A 24,344-nucleotide genomic window follows, 5' to 3' on the forward strand; every position below is an offset into this window, starting at 1 on the left:
TTACCAAACCAAGGGACGAAGGAAATGATAGATGATGCACAGAAATACTTACCAATGTACAAACCACTTCTCCACCTTTGGACTGTGAATACGTTTGAGAACCACATGGAGGTCAGATGATCCTGGACGCAGGTTCGTGGTAAGAATACATGGAACTGTATCAACCAGCTTATCGTCCTGTAAGTAGAGCTGTGAACAAGAAATTGAAACATAATGCTGGCAAACATTACGTGGTATCTTAGGTAATATCTGGTTAACTACAAGAAAATTAAAACTCACTGTCCTGAAGAACATATAAAAAAGTGAACCGTAACTTGTCCTAAACAACGTAATTAATAGAGCAGTGTTAAAGTATGATATTTGGCCAAACATTCATTCATTATCCGTTTTAACCTCCAGGGTCTTTCCTCAGACTCGGTGAAGTATCCCACCTCTACCATCTCAAGTGCAGTGACCTGGAGAGTGAGACATTTGGTCGGGAATATGACTGGGAAGGAGGACCAGTACCTCGCCCAGGCGGCCTCACCTGCTATGTTGAACAGGGTTCTCATGGGGGGGTGGGAAGATTGTAAGGGGTAGACAAGCGGCCATGGCCTTAAGTTAGGCACCATCCCAGCTTTTTGCCTGGAGGAGAAGTGGGGAAACCACGGAAAACCACTTCAAAGATGGCTGAGGTGAGAATCGAACCCTGGCCTCCAGGGGTGGCAGCTAATCACACTAACCACTACACCAAAGGGGCGGACATGCGGCAGAACAAACAACAGTAAAATTATTGCTCATCTGCTGCCCACATTTCCCGACAAACAGTCTTCATTTATGGTGTATAATAGTTTGACAGACTGTGAATTTAGTGTTGTGTTGATTTTTGAAATTACGGTTCTCACAACAGAAGAGAAGGTGTCCGACTCATTGGCTGAATGGTCAGTGCTGAGGGGTACATAGGGTCCCGGGTTTGATTCCCGGCCTTGTTAGGGATTTTAATCACATCTGATTACTTCTTCTGGTTCAGCAACTGGATGTTTGTGTTTGTCCAGTAATGGTGGTGGTGGTGATTATTGTTTTAAGAGGAAGTACAACTAGGCAACCATCCTCTATATAGCACTAATCGGAGAGGAAAAAAATGGAAGGGATCCAACACTTCGAAAATGAAGCTATCGGCCAAAGAAAGACAAGGGCCACGAAGGGCGTGGAAATGAAAGACTTCCTAGGCCTCGCAACCTAATACCGTCAGGGTTGGAAAAGAACAAGAGTTGATCAAGGGAGGTCAGATAGGATAGATGAAAGTGAGGATCCTGGCACAAGTAAGTGGAAGCAATGCCAGGACTCAGCACAGGGCTCTGTGGTCGCCACTGCATGCTCCCAAGTTGAGTGTACCTGGGGCCCCTTGTAGTCGCCTTACATCAGGTAGGAGATACTAGATACTGTGGGTGTTATTCTACTGCCCCCACCCACAGGGGGATGTGTTTGTCCCAACACTCTCCTCTTCATATTCAGACAACACACCACACTACCAACCACCACGGAAACATGCATTAGTCATTACATCCCTCCATATACGGTTGGCATCAGGAACGACATCCGGCCATAAGAGGGCCAAATCTGCATGTGCGACACAGTTCGCACCCGTGACCCTACAGGTGTTTATCTTTGAACACCATTTCCGGTCGTACGTAATGGGTCATCAGAATGGGCCAAGTTGGCTTCAGGTTAAAGAACAGTGCGAGGAGAGGCATCAAATAACAGAAGAATGTTCACCGTCTCTGAAGGTTCTGTCATATGGGATAAGTCTTATGTGAGCACTATGTGGGTGGGGGTAGTAGAATTAACACCTATGGTATCCCCTACCTGATGTAAGAGATGACTAAAATGGGCCCCAGGAGCTCTTAAGTAGGAAGCGTGGGTTGGCAACCACGGGGTCCTTAGCTTACATGTTAAGTCCTGCCAATGCTTCCACTTACTTGTGCCAGGCTCCTCACTTTTATCTATTCTATCCAACCTTCCTTGGTCAACTCCTCTTCTTTCCCATCCCTGCCGGTATTAAGTGTCGAGGCCTGGAGAATCCTTCATTTCTATGCCCTTCATGGCCCTCGTCTTTCTTAGGCTGATACCTTCATTTTTTGAAGTGTTGGACCCCTTCCATTTTTCCCTCCAATTAGTGTTGAGTGAGAGTGAGAGTGTGTGAGAGAGAGAGAGAGAGAGAGAGAGAGAGAGTGTGCGTGCGTGCGTGCGTGCGTGTGTGTGTGTGTGTGAGAAAGAGAGAGATATATATATATTTATTTTTTTGCTAGGGGATTTACGTCGCACCGACACAGATAGGTCTTATGGCAACGATGGGCTAGGAAAGGCCTAGGAGTTGGAAGGAAGCGGCCATGGCCTTAATTAAGGTACAGCCCCAGCATTTGCCTGGTGTGAAAATGGGAAACCACGGAAAACTATCTTCAGGTCTGCCGATAGTGGGATTCGAACCTACTAAGAGAGATATATATTTGCAAATAAAACTGTACAAAATTGATAGCATTTCATGTGTGCATCAATATAGTAACAACACTGTGCATGGCAAAATAATTTATTTCCAATACTTTAAGCATGAAATTGTACTTAATACACTGACTGACAGAGCAAATGCAACACCAAGAAGGAGTGGTCAGAACTTTATGCCAATTGCAGGGTAGACTGACGTCACTGAGGTATGCTCATGATGTGAAATGCGCCGCTGTGCTGCGCACGTAGCGAACGATAAATGGGACACGGCGTTGGCGAATGGCCCACTTCGTACCGTGATTTCTCAGCCGACAGTCATTGTAGAACGTGTTGTCGTGTGCCACAGGACACGTGTATAGCTAAGAATGCCAGGCCGCTGTCAACGGAGGCATTTTCAGCAGACAGACGACTTTACGAGGGGTATGGTGATCGGGCTGAGAAGGGCAGGTTGGTCGCTTCGTCAAATCGCAGCCGATACCCATAGGGATGTGTCCACGGTGCAGCGCCTGTGGCGAAGATGGTTGGCGCAAGGACATGTGGCACGTGCGAGGGGTCCAGGCGCAGCCCGAGTGACGTCAGCACGCGAGGATCGGCGCATCCGCCGCCAAGAGGTGGCAGCCCCGCACGCCACATCAACCGCCATTCTTCAGCATGTGCAAGACACCCTGGCTGTTCCAATATCGACCAGAACAATTTCCCGTCGATTGGTTGAAGGAGGCCTGCACTCCCGGCGTCCGCTCAGAAGACTACCATTGACTCCACAGCATAGTCGTGCACGCCTGGCATGGTGCCGGGCTAGAGCGACTTGGATGAGGGAATGGCGGAACGTCGTGTTCTCCGATGAGTCACGCTTCTGTTCTGTCAGTTATAGTCACTGCAGACGAGTGTGGCTTCGGCGTGGAGAAAGGTCAAATCCGGCAGTAACTGTGGAGCGCCCTACCGCTAGACAACGCGGCATCATGGTTTGGGGCGCTATTGCGTATGATTCCACGTCACCTCTAGTGCGTATTCAAGGCACGTTAAATGCCCCCCGCTACGTGCAGCATGTGCTGCGGCCGGTGGCACTCCCGTACCTTCAGGGGCTGCCCAATGCTCTGTTTCAGCAGGATAATGCCCGCCCACACACTGCTCGCATCTCCCAACAGGCTCTACGAGGTGTACAGATGCTTCCGTGGCCAGCGTACTCTCCGGATCTCTCACCAATCGAACACGTGTGGGATCTCATTGGACGCCGTTTGCAAACTCTGCCCCAGCCTCGTACGGAGAACCATCCCTCAGGACACCATCCGCACTCTTATTGACTCTGTACCTCGACGTGTTTCTGCGTGCATCGCCGCTCGCGGTGGTCCTACATCCTACTGAGTCGATGCCGTGCGCATTGTGTAACCTGCATATCGGTTTGAAATAAACATCAATTATTCTTCCGTGCCGACTCTGTTTTTTCCCCAACTTTCATCCCTTTCGAACCACTCCTCCTTGGTGTTGCATTGTCACTGTCAGTCAGTGTACATAATTTATTTTAAAATGTAGCCGTTAGGTGGTGGTATGGGACTCTACTAATACAATACATTAATTATTTTTAATGTGCCCAAGTTACTATTGATGATTAGGGCCCGGATTTTTAGGTTCTTAAAAACCACGTTTTAGTTTTTTAATAGCTCAAAATAGTTTTTTTTAGTTTTTTATCCTCCTGAAATTGTTTTTAATGATCATATCAATCATTACTAAAGTTATACTATTCATTCAAACTTTTTTTGCAGTCGCTTAAGTGCGGCCAGTATCCAGTAATCGGGAGATAGTGGGTTCGAACCCCACTGTCGGCAGCCCTGAAGATAGATTTCCGTGGTTTCCCATTTTCACACCAGGCAAATACTGGAGCTGTACCTTAATTAAGGCCACGGCCGTTTCCTTCCCATTCCTAGGCCTTTCTTATCCCATCGTCGCCATAAGACATATCTGCGTCGGTGCTACGTAAAGCAAATGATGACTTGCCTTTAGGCATCGCTACTTCTGAGATAGGTAAGCTTCTTCAACTGCCTTCAATAATAACTCGATTTATAGGGAAAATTAATTTCAGTCTGTCGCATAATAATGTGTATAGAGCTAAACAGCCGTAGCTGGCGGTAGTCGACCGTACACAGTGAGAGATGCACTGAAGCTGGCAAGTGAATGCCAGGGGGTTGTCTCTTGATTTGTGCTGTACCCTAGAGGAATAGTATCGTATCACGTTGTTTCGCTCTCACTAGTTATACTTACAAACCACTTCCAGTTCCAAACCATGAAGTCATTTCAAAAAGTCGTGCATAATGTTTAAAAAAATCATTCAGTTTCATTAATATTTGGTACTTCTATTTCAAAATAACGTAATACTGTCTTGAATAGCCCATTTAGTTTTTTTTAGGTTTTAACGTCTTATTTAGTTATTTTTAGGTTTTATAAGATTCGAGTAATTTACTCCAATGGTAATGAAATGGATAAGTAAGTTAAAATACTGCTGTTAGCTAGCAAGTAATAAAATAGTTTAAAACCTAAAAATCCGGGCCCTATTGATGATCTGTGCTGTGTTATAGTGCTGGACTACAACTTTCAATAATGTGCTTGTTCATTTGGCAACCAAGGTGAGTGTGAGGAAGCAATGACGTTACTTCTGCTTTAGTCTGTTCAAAAGGTGGCCTGGAGAATAGTTAAGAGAGGATGGTTGCCAACTTGCACATTCTCTTCAAACAATAATCACCACCGCCAGGTCTTGTGAGTTGTGAGGCTGGAGCTGATAATAATACAGTCACTTTGCTGCTTTAAACTACACAATTCTGGTGGTGATAACTGTCTTAACATGAAGTATGACTACAGAACCATTCCCTCAATACCTCCACTAACCCCTCATAAGAGGAAGAATATGATGTTGAATAAAGAAATCAGATGCCCAGTTCTGTCTAATAAATGTAAAGTGGATGTTTCCTTACCTGTGTGATGTTGTCAAACCAGAAGTCGTCCGTGTTCATGACAGGCCAGCTCTCCATAGCATCAACGACAATGAGAGGAGCATCACGGTTGAGATAGTTGTCTAGCAGTTGTTCGTAGGCCACGCCACCCAGTCGGTCTACGTTCTCCAAAGCTTCACAGGTCTGAAACAGGGAATATTGTGTATGTGTAGGAGTTGAGCATGATCCTCAATAGTTCTGCTAGCAGCTGCCATAGATGGCCCAGGCATCACAGAAGAAGCACACTAAGCGGAAACGAGTAGCGAGGTAGTACCCTGGGGCTTTCCTCGTCAAGCAAAGCGCATGGAAATGTATGTACCAACCAACCCTAAGAGCGATTAGCGGCAGTTTTGGTCCCACATTTTTGGTAAAAAGGTACATGGGTAACAGACATATGGGTACCGGACACTCGGGACATCCTTTTTTTTGCCCATTGATACTATGTGCATCTGACAAACAGCTTATAAGTACGGTACGAATAACAGATATCCTACACTAAGCTACAAACATTAGTCTTGATAGACAATGCAAGCTCTCTGAAACAGATTCATGTTGAGTATTAAACTCTTCATTATGCAGTATTTACAGTACATGTGAAACTAAAGTACAATTGCACTACCACTTGGAAACTTTACAACAGTACCTTATTTCGCAAGAATCACTGGGGACGGAACATACGTTTATTGTCAGGCCTTGAGACTCGAGATGGGCTCATACGCAGCAGCCATGTTTACCCCTCATCCACACAACTTCACTAATAAGTTAAAAGAAAGCATAAAAGTGGTTCAACCTTTCAATACTATTAAAATAAGAAATGAAAGTATACATTCCTCTTTACTCCGTGCTACATTTAGGTACGTATTTGATTCTGGACCTCTTCACACATAGTGCTCTCTAACACATCTATATATATAAAATAAGAGTTTTGTCTGTACATTGCTCAGAATTTAAAAAGGGTGGTATTTCTGTATCGGTCGTGTCCATAGTAGCAAGGAAATGCACTTTTTAATTTTCCGTAATTTCTGTCTGTCTATATGTATGGCATCACGAGAAAACGGCTGAAGAGAATTTAATGAAAATCGGTATGTGAAGTCGGGAAATAAGTCGCAACAATCTAGGCTATAAATAATCTTATTCATGCTGAGGGAAATGGTAGTTTAGGGGAAGACCCAAAATTTAATTCTCAAATATTTATGTTATTACTGGTCCTGTCTTAATGAAAATCAGTATGCAAAGTCAGGAAACAAGTTGCTACAATCTAGTTCATAAATAATTATATTCACGGTGAGTGGAATGGTAGTTATGGGGAAGGCCTAAAATTTAATTCTCAAATATTTGTGTTATTAGTGGTCCTATCAATAAATACTACATTACTAAAGTTATATAGTATTACATTTCCAATAATTTATACACTTTTACCGTAATGGCTATAATAACAGTGATATTAATGAATTTGGATTTTTGTTGCTAAGTCCATATCAGCGCCAAGTCATGAGAAAATGGGTAGACAGAATTTAATGAAAATCATTATGTAAAGTCGGAGAATAAGGAACTACAGTGTACACTATAAATAATTTTGTAAGACGCCCTAATATCACAGGGTCAAAAGAAAACTAAATGTGAAAGCCTACAATACAGAAAGCTCAAAACATTGAACAACAATAACATTACAATGACCATTGTTTGTTGTGATGTGCTTTGTGTCTTCCGTTGCCAGTCATGTCCGATAGATGGGATTACTGCTGTATACCGAGTATTTCTTTTTTATTTGCTTTGCGTCACACCGACACAGATAAGTCTTATGGTGATGATGAGATAGGAAAGGGCTAGGAGTGGAAAGGAAGCTGCCCTGGCGTTAATTACAGTAAATCCCCAGCATTTGCCTGATGTGAAAACAGGTGACCATGGAAAACCATCTTCAGGGCTGTTGACAGTGGTTTTCGACCCCACTACCTCCCGAATGCAAACTCACAACTGCGCACCCCTAACCGCACGGCCAACTCGCCCGCTCGTGCCGAGTATAATAGCCTGCCTGAATATTTGGCGGGAAGTAGCTGGGGAGTTAGATAACTTTCTTCTTAAGCATGCCATTCCTCTGGTTTATACATTTTCTGATACTACTGGTACGTAACAAACTGGTTCATCGTAGCATTCGAGCTATTCAATCCCTACTTCGAGGCACTGATTGGAATGAGCAGTGTGCATATTTAACGGAATAATGCCAGAGCAGTGTTCACAGCTGTCTGCGGCCTGGTCATACCAGCACTGGAACTTTGGACTGTTAGATCGGCATCATAGTACTGTTCGTTAAAAGTGAGAATATGTGCGGTTTTTCATTTGAGCGAGTATTTTATATGATAACATTGCTTTTTATCCCTACATTCCTACTGACGTTTTTGTAATGGCCTAAGTTAACTAAATGTAGTTAGGAAAACCACAAAGACAGTCTTTCTTAGAATTCCGTAGCGAAGCACGGGTACATCAGCTAGTCTAACTTAAGAAGCTTTTAGAAGCACAGTGCCAATCTACGCTTCAGGAACTTGCTACGTAGTACATGTCTGTATTTGATCGGTGACTTCTTCATAACTTTAGGATCTATTGACAGGCAGTACTAGTCCCTAAAATTATACAGTGATCTCCTCAAGAATTTGCGCCGTACTACATTTGGATACGTATTTGATTTTAGACTTTTTTCATAAGATTGTGTTATAGTGCTTCATCTGACAGTATCATCTAAACTTCATATTTTTACCTGTGCATCTTTCAACGCACAGTACTCCCTAAAGATTTTAGTACTTCACTAACAGCAATCTACAAAATTCTTTACACTTCGCAATTTATTTATCTGTGCATTGTTTTACACTTATTTGTGATCAGCTGATGATGACCAAAAATACTGGTCGAAACTGGTACCAATTTTAATTAAATAGGAATGTAAACTTACATTTCTTATTTGAATGGTATTGAAAGGTTGAACCATTTTATATTTTCTTTTAACTTATTAGTGAACTCGCTTCAATACGGAACAATATGAAATTCTTTTCTCTTAATCCACACAACTTCTCATCAGACGAGCATAGTTTCTTTGGGTCACTGCATACTGGTAATGACTTTATGGATAATACTACATTAGTGTTGGTCATTATACCCCAAAAATGAAATGAAGCAAAGCAAAGTCACCTCCGTACAGGCCATGAAGGCCCTTGGAGGAGTGGAAGGTAAAGGCTTCCACCATTGTTAACCTCGGCACCTGATGGGGTAGAGTGGTTAACTTGCTCCCAGGAATTAACCTGGTACTCATTTTTGGTGTAGGCTGAGTGAACCTCAGGGCCATATGCACCTCCGGAAGTGGAAATCTTGTTTCTTAAATTTTACAACTTCCTGACGGGGCTTTGAACCCACGTCCTTCCAGGTGAACCGAGCACGCCTTTACCGCCTCGGCTAGGCAGCCCCTAAAAATGAAATGAAGGGGAAGGAAAACATACTTTTAATATCATGTAAATACACATGGTTGTGGCATCATACACAGCCATTAACCTGGAGTGGAGGAGGCTTGTTTATTACCCCGGGGTGACTGGAGTGGGACATTGATAATGATGATAAAAACACAGGAATTTATTGTATCAGTAGCTACAATTCTTCTTCTTCTTCTTCTTCTTCTTCTTCTTCTTCTTCTTCTTCTTCTTCTTCTTCTTCTTCTTCTTCTTCTTCACTTTCAGCCCAAACTACTGTAAGGTTCCCATATTTGTAATTTCTCCTTTGAAGCTAAATATTGTCACACCTCTCTCAAGCTTAACCCTAGAATGTTAATAATATGTAAGAATGACATGTACATTCTTTAAAATGGTAACTTCTTATCCAAAGGGTGAAGTGAATCCTCCCACCATATGTGAGTCGCCATCTAAGTAATTAGTTTGACTACATTTATGAAGATTCTTCTTTGTTGACCCCCTTGCCAAAGTAATCTTCGAAAGGTAAATTGCTGCATAAATCTGACCAACTTGTAATTCTGCTTTTAATGATGCATGGGAAAAGTTCAATAAAAGAGGATATAAGAAAATCAGAGATTGTTCTAACATACAGTCAGTCCAAAGAGGGTGTTAATATATTTAATCAAATGTACCAGAATATGAACTGTGGAAGGAAACTAAGGATGTGTGCCATTTCTGTAACATCTAGAATATGGCATCAGTTAATGTGTATGTAATTTTCACCCATCAATATTGAGACTTCATGCTAACACTTCACATACCGAGTGAGTGGCTTCGTGGTTTAGATCATGCAACTGTCAGCTTGCATTCAGGGGTTAGTGGGTTCGAGCCCCAGTGTTGGCAGCACTGAAGATGGTTTCAGTGGTTTCCTATTTTCAGACCAGGCAAATAGAATATGTTTTACGTCGCATCGACACAGATAGGTTTTATGGCGATGATGGGATAGGAAAGGGCTAGGAACAGTATGTTACCTTGTGTCAACATTGATTAAAACTATTTTCCTGCCATGATCATTTATCATGTGCAAATCAACACTTAAATAAATGAAATGTTGATCAAATTAAGTTAAAATGTACATATTGAGTGAAAATTATATTTTCTTTTTTGTTTTTCACCAAACACTCCTAGGGCTGTGTTGTTAGCAGAAAGTAACTTCTCGATATGTTGACGATCTAGTGTTGGTACAGAACTATGATGATATGAAACATTATGATTCTATTATCAATATCAGAGAGTTTATCACAGATAATGGGAGGGGAGAACAGAATATTGGATACAGCCCAGCACCTTATGGTTACTGTTCTTATACTCACCACACAATCCTCTTCTGTCAGAGTGTATTCTCCATAGAATGGGTTAGTCACCAGGCAGGACTCGTAGAACATTGCCGTCCAGTCCCAGAAGGGCAGCAACTGCAACAAGTTAATACTATTACAGCATAATATTGAGATCAGTTCATTTCTCAGAGAGATTCCCTAAATCTGAGACAGGAAACCAATGGTTAAGTCCTGTCCACAACAGACTTGAAAATCTGCAATAAATATAATGACTACCTTTGGTATTAATTTTCCTTTATTTAATCACTTAAACCCCATGGCACTACAGCCCTTGAAGGGCCTTGGCCTACCAAGCGACCGCTGCTCAGCCCGAAGGCCTGCAGATTACGACATGTCGTGTGGTCAGCATGACGAATCCCCCCCGGCCGTTATTCTTTGTTTTCTAGACCGGGGCCGCTATCTCACCATCAGATAGCTCCTCAATTCTAATCACGTAGGCTGAGTGGACCTCGAGCCAGTCCTCAGGTCCAGGTAAAAATCCCTGACCTAGCCAGGAATCGAACCTGGGCCTCCATGTAAGAGGCAAGCACGCTACCCCTACACCACGGGGCGAGCATTATAATGAAATGAAATGGCGTATGGCTTTTAGTGCCGGGATGTGTCCGAGGACTTCGGCCCGCCAGGTGCAGGTCTTTTTTTATTTGACTCCCATAGGCGACCTGCGCGTCATGATCAGATGAAATGATGATGAAAACGACACATACAACGAATTATGGTTAAAATTCCCGACCCTGCCGAGAATCGAACCCGGGACCCCTGTGACCAAAGGCCAGCACGCTAACCATTTAGCCATGGAATTTAATCACTTATTAAAGGAAATTCTTGCAAAATGTATAGTCTTACCTGGTGCTTTTGGTGGAATCTAGGACTTAATGCTTTAAAACATAGGTGTCAAATTTTGCCCATCTTAAGCACAGTGTCTGTGCTAGAAATAGCTCTACACGAGGGTGCAAGTCTTTCCCCCTTAGTTGCCTTGTATTCCCCTATGTTGCTGACTCAGGGCTGTGTGTGTCTACAGGCTGCAGTTACCTGTGTTTTGGTCTACAAGCAATAGTTGAAACATACAGCTGTATAAGTATTAACTCAGTAATTTTTAATGTGTGCTTTTGTAACAACACGGTTGCTTGTACAGATGCTACTTTTACTGTGGTCTATTTTCTTTTTTCTTTTTTTCTTAAGTTTATAAAAACATGACGTTTTACTACAAAAGTGATATACTGTAGAAGCGGCATAGTGTTCGGCATTATTATCCTTCATAATTGTTTGTAGTAAATGCCCTTTATTTTGTATTTCATTGCTTATGGCAGCTACTGAGGTAATCATTTGTTTTCCTGGTACACGGTGATAACAAAGGATTTTATTTCGTGCACTTTATGCAAACACTTTAATTATATATATGTCCCTATATGAAAGAACATATACTAACGAGAGCAGTGACCGTGCATGTTAACACGCTAGAACTATGAAGCTAAGCTCTGCATTCGGGAGATGGGTGGGTTTGAATCTCACCATTGGCTGTCCTGAGAATGGTTTTCTGTGGTTTTCCATTTTTGCTTCCCAGCAAAGAACCAGGCTGCAGCCGATTCCTTCCACATCGAAACCTAATTTTATTCCCCACCATTCATTTCATCTACATTTGCTTCTCAACTGAGGTTGAACGTCAGGAAGGGAATCTGGCTGTAAAATATGCCATATACATTCATCTCTCCTCATCCCTGACCCCGTTTCAAGAAACTGGACTAAGGGGTAGACATAACTTATTTTATGGAGTATCGTAGTTATGTACACCCCTCCAGTCCTGGGCTAGTGCTCGTAACAGCTGTTTCTCATGCACACCAAACTCTCAGTCAGCTGTAGGAATTTATACACTGAATTTATACATTTAGTATATGGCTTTTAATGTCGGGTGTGTCCAAGGACATGTTCGGCTTGCCTGGTGCAGTTCTTTATATTTGACTCCCATGGGCGATCTGCGCGTCTGAGTTTGAGATGATGATGATGATGAAGTATGGAGAAGGTAAAATCCAATGTCAGAACATAGACTACTCCTGTCAAAAAATCAAAGGGGTCTGCTCAAGGTTTAATGTCTCCATCCGACAGACAAATCACCATCAATAGCATAATGTGCCTTCACACCACTGTGAAGAGTCTGAAACTGAATCCAGACTTTTGGCACGCAATCTAGTGATTCAAATTTGTATACCACCACCAATATTGTGATGGTGAAAATTTTTCCACTCAAACTGGCTAACCATGGAGTCAAAACATTTTTATTTAAGAGACATACTGATTGGTGCAGAATATCTAGCCTGTTTAAAAAATAATCATAAAACTCGTAGCATTTGAAGTTATATTTGGCTAATAGTATACCGGTACACTTTGCTGAGTCTATGAATAGTCTGTAATTTTATAATGATGATAAATGCTTCCTTTCATTGGCCATACTAATGGGTAAATTACATCCTGGCTTTGGACTGTTAGATTATGGCAACCCTATCTGAAAACAGATCATTCACTTCTGTCCGCCTCTGTGGTGTTGTGGTTAGTGTGATTAGCTGCCACCCCCAGAGGGCCGGGTTCGATTCCCAGCTCTGCCACGGAATTTGAAAAGTGGTACGAGGGCTGGAACGGGGTCCACTCAGCCTCGAGAGGTCAACTGAGTAGAGATAGGTTCAATTTCCACCTCAGCCATCCTCGAAGTGGTTTTCCGTGGTTTCCCACTTCTCCTACAGGCAAATGCCAGGATGGTACCTAAGTTAAGGCCACAGCTGCTTCCTTCCCTCTTCCTTACCTGTCCCTTCCGATCTTCCCATCCTTGTCCAGCTCCATGGCTAAATGGTTAGCGTGCTGGCCTTTGGTCACAGGGGTCCAGGGTTCGATTCCCGGCAGGGTCGGGAATTTTAACCATCATTGGTTAATTTTGCTGGTACGGGGGATGGGTGTATGTGTTGTCTTCATCATCATTTCATCCTCATCATGATGCGCAGGTCGCCTACGGGAGTCAAATAAAAAAAGACCTGCACCTGGCGAGCCGAACATGTCCTTGGACACTCCCGGCACTAAAAGCCATATGCCATTTCTTTTTTTTCCCATCCCTCCACAAGGCCCCTGTTCAGCATAGCAGGTGAGGCCGCCCGGGCGAGGTACTGGTCATTCTCCCCAGTTGTATCCCCCAACCCAGAGTCTGAAGCTCCAGCACACTGCCCTTGAGGTGGTAGAGGTGGTATCCCTCGCCGAGTCCGAGGGAAAAACCGACCCTGGAGGGTAAACAGATTAAGAAGAAGAAGATTTAAACTTCTTCAGGCAACAGAAATGAGATTCATTAGAATTATGACTCAAACTACTCGAAAGAACAAAATCAGTAATGAACTAAACAGAAAGGTAGCTGGCATTGAGGTCCCTATTACCTGTGTAATGAAGAAGTGTAGACTTCAGTGGCATGGGCACCTTATGAGAATCAAGGGTGAGAGACCTGCCAGACAATACTTTGACCTTATTGTCCAAAGAAAAAGACCAAGGGGAAGTCCAAGGAAATGCTGGATAGACACAGTGAAATCAGATGTGGAGGAGAGAGGTCTCAAATGGGAAAATGTCCTGTATGCAGACAGGAAGGGTGGCGAGCGCTTGTACACCACACCCGGGACTGGAGTTGTAAAATGATGATGATTTCACTTCTTCCTTACAGAATACTGTTGATCACAACTGTGAGCCGACAGCATAAGCCTGGTTACACAGTGATTGTTCCCCCATCGTGGGAGAATACACGTTCTAAGTTCTTGAAATGATCGATCTGTTTCAGTTCTGACCTGACATTCAATCGTCTTAGGTTTCTTCCCAACTGACATCACTTTAGTCACAGAAATTCTAACCTTCATATCATACTTACCACACTACACTTCTTTTCAAATGTGGTGGTAGTGATTATTGTTTTAAAAGGAAGTACAACTGGGCAACCATCCTCTATTAAAACTAATCGGAAGGAAAATGGAAGAGGTCTGACAATTCGAAGAATGAAGGGAAGGGCCACAAAGGGTATAAAATTAAAGACTCCCTAGGCCTTGCAAACCTAATACATAGGGCTTGGAAGAGAACAAGAGTTGACCAAGAGAGACTGGACAGGAAAGATGAAAGTGAGGAGCCAGGCACAAGTAAGTGGAGCGATGCTGGTAGGGTACCCGTGGCTACCAACCCACGGACTCCTTTTAGTCACGTCACCTTTCACGAAAGATGGGGACTACCGTGGATGTATTATACCCCGCACCCAACCACAGGGGAAAATTCTTTTAAAACTTTAAGACTGCAAACCAATAGCCCTAATACTAATAATTATTATTTCCTCACCTTGTGGCCATGGTCATTAAGCCGTCAAGTCTATATGATCTGACACGATGGTTAGCTGGTTTGAGGCCTGTTTGTCGAGAGAAATTCCCCAATCTAAATGTGGGCTGGTAGATAGGAGAGGCAGTGGATACAACTTCTTATCACTAGATTGTGTGCCAAAAGCCTGGATTCATTTCCAAACCTGTCTGCAGTGTCCATATGGAGTGAAGGCATATGACACTATTGATTATAATTCGTCCATCAGATGGGGACATTAAGTTTTAAGCACAGACCCCTTGGTGCTATTCTGCTGTTCAACAGGAGTAGGCTATGTGCAGGCACCAGGTTTCACCCTCTCCCTTTCTACTATCATATATCATGACATTAATTTCTTCTAATCAACTCCTCTGATGAGGTCGACGTCAGGAAGCACATCCGGTCGTAAAAACTCGCTACGAAGATTCATCTCACTTCATACCCAACCTCGCAGAGAAACGTGACAAATGTTGGTAATAATAATAATAATAATAATAATAATAATAATAATAATAATAATAATAATAATAATAATAATAATAATAAAAATAATAATAATAATAAAGAAACAGCAGACAAAACAGGATTGCAAATATATTTTGAGAAGACGGAGTACATGAACATAAATACCACCAAATACAGTAGAGACAATACGCGACACTCAGCGAGATATCGAGGGACAGCTATTAGAGCTCTCTCTAGCGTGTAGACCTGAGAACTACTGATTCTGCCATAAGAGCACGTGTATTTGTGTGTGAAGTTTCTGGTGTTATTTATGCGTTTTCAGGGAGTTGACATAATTAAACAGTAGTGTGTGTCATTCCTTGATATCTCCTCTCAACATGACGGGAAAGGTATGTGCTGTGTTTGGCTGCAGTACCTATGAAGTAGAGAAGAATGCGCGGTCTTTCTTTCGCTACCCTCGTGACAAGAAAATGTAAGTAATATTGTGTTTGCATATATATTCTTCCAGTGACAAAGAGATTTTTATAGTACTTCATAATCTTCTGACCTGCTCGACCCATATTTTAACTGGCTTAAAATATAATACGCATATTTTATTGTATAGTGCAGCAGTTAACCTTGAATACCAATGTGTTGTTGTAGGTGTGATCTGTGGGTTTTGAAATGTCTCAGAAGTGATTTGGATAAGGTGTACAAGAAAGAAGGAACGTTACGCTTATATAAGAATTATAAGATGTTCAGATCATTTCCAGGCCAGCAACTTTTAAAATCCTCGACTACACAGCCAAGGGTATGTTACATTTTTACTCTAATTGTACGTAAGTATTCCTCAAAGCATCACTATCGACAACATTTTCATACTTTTATTTCTCTTCTTAGATTAAAGCCTGGATTTTATAGATTTTCTTTCTGTTAGTAGGCTTCATGTTAAGAGGAAAATTGTCCAGCGTTTTAAATGTTAATTCATTGCATCATGTGTGTAAGGAATGTACCGATATTTTTATTGACAAGTGTCTTAATGTGATGATACAATGTTTCTTCAATGAGAAAAAAGACAAATCTAACCGTAAAAGTTCAGGCAGGAATGCTAAAGCTAAAAACGTAATGCATAAATGAAAGATCAACCCATTTCACAGCAGTCCATTTCACATCTTGTTTATATGTCTAATTTCAGTCTATAAATAATAACCTCTTCAGTAATTCTTCATTCATTTATCCAGAATTGCTTTAGCAACTTCGTATCTCAATAATACTTTCTTTCTAGACGTAATTTATTGATCCATTTTCGTATATGCGTTTCCATTGATATTTGAATTTAGCGCAACTTTTCAGGTCAAGTCACTAGGAGCGCCACCGTCGAATTGTCTCCCATTTTAACAAGGCTAAATCTTTTGTGTCACGTATTGTCTCTATTGTATTTGATACCACTGACCCAACCTGGACAATGACGACGAAGTAAAGGTGACATCAAGAGAGCTACAAAAAATTCAGGTACCTAGGAGAGATTTTGACTTCAAACATGAATGAGAAAGCAGCAAGTCACTCTCCTACCAGGCCAAATTCAAGCACTACAGCACGATCGTCAAACCTGAATGTTTATAGGCAGCTGAGACAATAGCCACGAAGGGACTCTCAGATTTGGAAAAGAAAGAAAGGAGGTTCCTTAGAAAAATTCTTGGACCCAGGCAATAATCAGATAAGTTTACGTTTCGCATGAGACCAAACAAAGAACTATACCAACAATTTGAAAACATCACCACCACAATGAAAAAGAGGAGATTGAAGTTCTACGGACATATTAAAAGGATGGGAGCAAAGAGACTCGCCAACAGGATCCTCACCTTCCAGGAGAACAGAAAGACGCAAGTCCCATGGGTGAAAGAAGTCCACCGAGATTTAGAAAAATGTGGGATCACGGCAGAAGATACAACAAACAGAAAAATCTTCAAGCAGAAAGTTGCGGAACTGAAGGACCTTGCTGATGCGAAAACGACGAACAATAGAGTATTTCGGCAGAAGAACGAGCACGAGCAAGCCAACGGATGAAGGAATACTGGCGAAAGAGGAAGGAGAAAGCAATGGAAGTTGCTTAATCGCAGCCCATAGATGGCTGAAACTAAAATATTATTATTATTATTATTATTATTATTATTATTATTATTATTATTATTATTATTATTATTATTATTATTATTATTATTATTATTATTATTATTATTATTATTATTATTATTATTATTATTATTATTATTATTATTATTATTATTATTGTATAGCCAGCCTCAACTACCAAGTGGCATAATTTTCGAAGTCGTACCCTATTAGGCTATATCCTCTTTGGACTTTGGTGATACCATCAAATACAGTAGATTTGGTACCACTTGCAATAGACGGCTTCCTTGCCAAAGTCGACTTTCTGATTGTGCCGCCATCTAGTAATGAAGCGGAAAACTACCATACTGGATGTTTCGTAATTTCGAATCACTATAGGAGATGGACACAAAGCGCGTCCTTAAAATGTTAGCTGCCAACAATAGGGACGTAAGTGTGCCAAGATTTTTGTCAATCGACCTCAGCCTTCCAGCTCTGAATTATGAAGATTAGTTCATTTTCTTCAGCTGGACTGGAGAGGACGCGGTCATGGCCTTAGTGAAGGCACAGTCCCATCATTTCCGTAGTATGAAAATAGGCAAAAACCACGGAAAACTATACGGTATTCAGGGCTGCTGTCGTTGGGTTTCGTATCCACCATCTCTCGAATGCAAGCTTACAGCTACGTTACCTGTACACGTAGTCGACGTGCCCAGACGGTTCAAACCGGATGTCCTTCTTTAACACTACCGGTACGTGAATCTTCAGGATCGACGGAGATTCACATTTGAGCGTCCACTTGCTTATAACTCCCTCCCTATATTCCTCAAGGCATGACGATAAATATTGAAATTAATGCATGGGCCACCTGTAAAGAGTCAATCAAAATGTTCATAAGATTTGAAGACACAGCAAAATTTGTCATAGACATTCTGATTAGATGTTTATTTGCTCACAGGCCCCGTCAGCGGAGGGATAACGACACATGCTCTCCTTCATATCCTTAATAGCTTTACGGCTGCTGAGGACTTTATATTCTTCAATGTCGCGAAAGAGAATTTATCAAGTTCCACTGTTCCTACACGATTAGCCAATTAGACTTAACAGAATCTCAAAAAATTGTTGGAATATTGATATCTAGGTCTGTAATAAGAACATTTGGACCCATTTAAACTGAAAACTATAGAAGAATTGATATTTATTTATATTTTATAATAGTTTTAACTTATCTGTGAATTCTCTGATACGGTTAAATGTAGTTTGAGTGATGTGTTCAAAGAAAATAACGCATTGTAAACTTTACATATTCTAAAGTTTTTAGTTACGGTACCTATGTTTTGTTTGTTCTTAGGACTGTCCTCCCCCAGAGAAACACTGTACAGTAGCTAACGACGCCGATGGTTTTAATGTAGGCCGAATATACCGGTAGCTACCATGTAATTAAATATTCCGCACCACAAGAAGAGATGTTTTCACTGTTGCGTGTAAAAGAAAATGTGTATTAAGATGAGCATACACATGCAGTCCCGGAACCATTGAATCACATAGAGGAATTAACAAGACGCAGCTAAAATCCCCGGTTCAACCGAGAATCTAACTCAGACTATCTCAATACGAGTAGCGAAATACTGGCAAGATCTCCGTATACGCTTGTCCAGTTTTATTCCATGATTTCCTTCCACACCGAAACCTTCAAACCCTAATGTATTTTTAGACGAGAACGACTACGGCCATCTACATCTTTGCAGGAGCTAGCTAGAGTGACGCATCAAGTTGGCCGTGGAGCGCCAAGTTCTCAAAATCATTACGAGAGAGCTTCGCGTGCTGGACTTAAAGAATTATAACCAGATTCTCTTTGTTCGCCGAACTTCCTTTCGAAAATCCCAGTCGTAGATCGAACATCGTTATGCACGTGTTACAGCTTATAACTCCTGGTCACTAATCAGGTAATCACTATTTAACACATTTATTTACTCTGCTGTATGTACAAAAATAACACTTTACCAGTAAAAACACATCTTAATCAATTCTCGATATCAGGTTCCTCCTTTCTTTTTTTAAATTTATTTCTTTGTCTCTTGCTCTTTCACTGCCTTCTAAAATCTGCTATACACACACAGAAGGGCAATAAGTAGAGGCATGATTTTTTCGCATTAATGATAAGCGCGACAAGAAATATTTTGAAGCGATTTGAAGATATCTTTACGAATCGTGATTCTGGTTAAGAAATTAGTGATTTTGTCTACGTGAATTAGAGCGAATTAAAGCGACAACGCCAGTTTCAAGCGAAATTTACTTATTCTGCGATAAAAGCGAAAATGCAGCGAAATTCATGTAAAATAACGATCTTGAAATTGTATTCCAGTATTGCGTGTGTGAAGGGAAACAGAATGAGGATTTCTCATTTCGACAGACGTATCTATTGATGTTAATATTCTATAAAATCCATTAATAACATGGCCATATAGCGTGAAAGCTACGTCCATGTAGGTTATAATAATGGCTTTTGGCCTCCAGAGAGGCCTGGTGCAGGTCTTTTTCTCGTAGATTTCCTATTAGGCGACCTGCATTTCTGTTAAGATGAGAGTCCCCGAGCCAGTGGAATTAACCAATTAAGTTTAAAATCCCCGACCCTGCCAGGAATCAAACCGGGGACGCTCTGAACCGAAGGCCAGTACGCTGACCATTCTGCCAACGAGTCGGACTCCATGTAGGTTGAAAGGGTAATTTGTTATGTAATCTTGATTAGGGCTATAGGATAGCCTTAATCAAGATTCGATAAGGAGTAATGAATAATTATAAATATTGTTTATCTTTATTTATCTATTTTCCACATAAATAATTCACAAATCTCACAAATTAAATGTTAATGAATCATTTTAGGAAATGATTAACGCGAAATTAAAGCGATGGGGTCAGCCGTATTTCGCGAAATAACGCGAAAATGTGTTTGCTTTTCGCGAAATCGAACATAAATTAATGCGAAAAAATCATGCCTCTAGCAACAAGGATGCCGTCAGCGGAACTTGGTAGCCTATAAACTCTCACTGTATAAATCAGATGTACACTCAACAGCAATCAATTACAGAAAAATTGGCCGTCGCAGATGACTTGCTTTCAAAATCCTCTTGCTTGAATGTACAGGCAGCGCTGTAGTTACATAAATTTTACAAGGTTTAGGCTACTCTTAAGTCGTTAGCATCCGACTCGTTGGCTGAATGGTCAGCGTACTGGTCTTCGGTTCAGAGGGTTCCGGGTTCGATTCCCGGCCGGGTCGGGGATTTTGATCGCTTCTGATTATGGGTCGGGGACTGGGTGTATGTGTCCGTCCCAACACTCTTCTCACCATATTCAGGAAACATACCACACTACCAACCACCACAGAAACACGCAATAGGTAGTGATTACATCTTACCATATGGGGTTGGCGTCAGGAAGGACATCCGGCCGTAAAACAGGGCCAAATCCACATGTGCGACGCAATTCGCACCCGCGACCCCACAAGTGTGGGAGAAAGCGGTAGCAAAAGAAGAAAGAAGCTATTTGCTTTACATCGCACCGACACAGATAGGTCTTATGGCGACGATGGGGCAGGAAAGGCCTAGGAATGGGAAGGAAGCGGCCGTGGCCGCCTGGTGTGAAAATGGGAAACCACGGAAAACCCGACAGTCGGGTTCGAACCCACTATCTCCCTATCCGCATGGCCAACTCGCCCGGTAAAGAAGAAAGAAAGAAGGGGACTCTAAGTCGTTAGCATTGAGGCATTCGGTTCAGAGGATTCAGGGTTCACAAATTTTGTGCTGTTGAGTGTACATTGTCAGCTGTAGTGTTAATCAAATCACGTACCGTATGTACCGGTACAGATTTGAACGTGGATCATATTTTCTCATTCCACCTAATCACCTCGTTAATCCCACATCGAGGTCGTACTCTATCTTGTCGATAAGAACTCTTGGAAAATATGAGACTATATGCTGATATTCTAATCTCTAATAGGTATTGACTTGCAGACGTTGTAGCTCAAGGAATTCTTTAAATTTCTCTCGTCCTAATGGTGGGGCGGTTATTATGTTAAGCGGAAGGACAACTGAGCACAATCGTCTCACCACTAATCGGAGAGATCGATAAGAAACTGCACTGGGAAAAAAAGTAAGCTGAAAATTACTTTTCATGTAAACTGCACTGGAAAGTGCAAATTGCAAGGAGGAAACTTGATAATTTTCCGATTTCATTTCGATTCAGTGCCATAAAAATATGTTTGTCTACTTACGACTGTTCAATAAGTCATGGTAGCTTTCTTTCTTTTTCTTTTGTGTACTTTGCTTTGAAAAATTATACCAAATGCCTTGAACAAATGCGAAGCGATCAATTTGGCCCTACTCATAGGAATCGATTTGGTTCCGAAGGGATATATTCACCATTCCGTATTTGTGTGTTGTACGAAAATGACTACGTGGATTAAGACGAACATATGCCCAGTCCCCGAGCCCGGCTACAGTGAAATTCACAGCCAGTTTTCAGTCATTCTACCGGGTCAGGAATGGAATGAATGAAGCCCCCATCTAGCGGGGGAATTGTGCCTGTCGCACTTCACTGGGGCAATCATTATTGACTGACAGATGGAATTAAATGATATTGGAGAGTGTTGCTGGAATGAAAGATGACAAGGAAAACCGGATACCCGGAGAAAAACCTGTCCCGCCTCAGGTTTGTCCAGCACAAACCTCACATGAAGCGTCCGGATTTTTAACCACGGTACCCGGCGGTCAGAGGTTAGCGCGCTACCGCTTGAGCCACAGCAGCTTCCGGGCTACAATAATAAACGCTATTGTAATATACAGTAGGTCTATTTATTCCAGCTAAGTGTTACCGTGTACAGTTTTCTGGAGGGCGAGGATTAAATGATTTTAAACAGTTTTATGCAGCAATATACTGTTCTTACGTATGTAGACGTAATCAGATAGTTAAATTAGCTGTGTACTAATATTTATACATTTATTCGTGTACTGAAGCTTTTTCAGACTCCTACGACCAGCAAAGCCCGCGCTGTACCATTAGTTTCATTCTAACCACTTGGTACGTACGTTATCGGTAGTAAAACGTATAACAATGCAGTTTGCATAGTGTAAAACATTATTCATGTAATTACTGATGCATTTATAAATGTAGTGACGCACGCATATTAACACTGAGCAGATTGCTTGTATGAGTTGTGGCCCACGGTATTTATGCGGTATTTCATATCGTTCCAATCAGCTGGCGTGTGGCACGCGGAAATTCAGCTCAGCTGTTCCAAGTTATCGCCAGATGTCTTTCCTACTATCGATGTTGTTTGAGTCATAAGTCCATAGACTAGTTTGATGCAGATCTTCATGCCTCCCTATCCTGCGCTAACCTTTTCGTTTCTACATAACTGCTGCATCCTACATCTGCTCTAATCTGCTTGTCATATTCTTACCTTGGTCTACCCCTACCGTTTTTACCCCTTACACTTCCCTCAAAAACCAACTACACAAGTCCTGGGTGTCTTAAGATGTGCCCTATCATTCTCTATCTCTTCTTCTCGTCAAATTTACCCACAACGATCTCCTCTCACCAATTCGATTCAGTATATCTACTACTATCGACAGTAGCGTTTTTAGGTAAACTATTGATAGGAAATCTGTCCCGTGGGCAACAACCCTAAATTGACATCAGATGTCATTGATTGATTGATTGATTGATTGATTGATTGATTGATTGATTGATTGATTGATTGATTGATTGATTGTCAGAATTATCGATCATAAGTGCAGGCATATTTCAATAGTATTTCGTTCATAGAAACCATACGGTATATCCAGTAAAGCTTGGTTTCATACAAGACAGCATTTAACGTTATTGTTTTCACATCCCACTAACAAGGACGTATTTATAGGGGGGGGGGGTCAAGGGAGCCCAACAACCCCCCCCCCCTCCCTCGCTCTCTCCGAAATTTCCTTAGTATTTTCGAAACTTTGATGTAGGCCTATTTGTGAATACTTTACGTTGAAAGTTTAAGTCTCTAGCCGATCAACCTCCAGTAGAATTCACGTTCTCTGTAGAATAAAATATTTCATAGGCTGAATCATACAACCTATAATAAACATGTAATTTATACTACTACTAAATAAAATTGTATTATTACTACTACAGTAAAACCGCACTAACACAAACTCGCCTAAGACGAACACTGTTTACTTGAACAAAAGTTTGGTCCCGGCAGGGAATGTGTTATTTCTTACGGAACGTCTCCTCAGTTAACACAAATTCAAATTGCTTTGCTGCAAGGAATGTAAGAAATGCGTGTAGTTGGAAGTAAACAGATGAGATGAATTATGGATAGAAGTCCACTGTTATATCACTTGTTCAAAATATCTGTATTTCACATCGTTTACAACCATTCACAAACGTTTACGCAACGTAAACAAGGTATATACGGTATATGGATGGTTAAAGGTGGATGACTTGATAGAATCTGAAACCAATGACATTATTCGAATCTGAGAATGTTCTTGTAGAACGAAACATGTCATTCCGGTTTTTTTTTTCAGGTATGTCATAGTGTTTTAAGTGTTAGTTTCGACAGACTGAAAAGATTTTAAGATTTTAAGTTCTATTATCAATAAGTTTACGATGTCTCAGTTGATCATCCGTTGTCTTTCTTTAGTCCGCTTACCGTCAAAGGTTCTTTTTTCAGGACTCAGCAAGCCATCCCACCTGTATGCTGAACAGGGTCCTTGTGGGGAGATGGGAAGATTGGAAGGAATAGGCAAGGAAGAGGGAAGTCCCCTTATGGGTGGGGGCAGTAGAATAGCAACCACGTTATCCCCTACCTGTCGTAATGGCGACTAAAAGGGCCCCAGGGGCTCTGAACTTGAGAGCGTGGTTTGGCGACCACGGGCCCCTTAGTTGAGTCCTGGCATTGCTTCCACTTACTTGTGCCAGGCTCCTCACTTTCATCTATCCTGTCCGACCTCCCTTGGCCAACTCTTGTTCTTTCCGACCCCGGCGGTATTAGGTATCGAGGTCTACGGAGTATTTAATTTTCACGCCCGTCGTGGCCCTTGACTTTCTTTGGCAGTGTCGGATCACTTCCCTTTTTTCTCTCTGATTAGTGTTAT

The 24,344-nt window shown here is 41.7% G+C and overlaps 1 protein-coding gene across 1 annotated transcript in view; it reads right to left on the minus strand.

The window, feature by feature from the left end:
• The window catches only part of LOC136886510 (uncharacterized), a 116,090-nt gene that overhangs the window by 20,490 nt on the left and 71,256 nt on the right, over positions 1-24,344 (minus strand). Inside the window, exons 2-4 of the mRNA XM_067159326.2 lie at positions 10,267-10,365; positions 5,445-5,606; positions 53-189 (exon numbers count right to left, since the gene is read on the minus strand). Of these exons, the coding sequence (XP_067015427.1) occupies positions 53-189; positions 5,445-5,606; positions 10,267-10,365 (398 nt within the window). The remainder of the gene's footprint in view (positions 1-52; positions 190-5,444; positions 5,607-10,266; positions 10,366-24,344) is intronic.

The sequence above is a fragment of the Anabrus simplex genome, chromosome X (genome assembly GCF_040414725.1).
Source record: "Anabrus simplex isolate iqAnaSimp1 chromosome X, ASM4041472v1, whole genome shotgun sequence".
Lineage (NCBI taxonomy): Eukaryota > Metazoa > Arthropoda > Insecta > Orthoptera > Tettigoniidae > Anabrus > Anabrus simplex.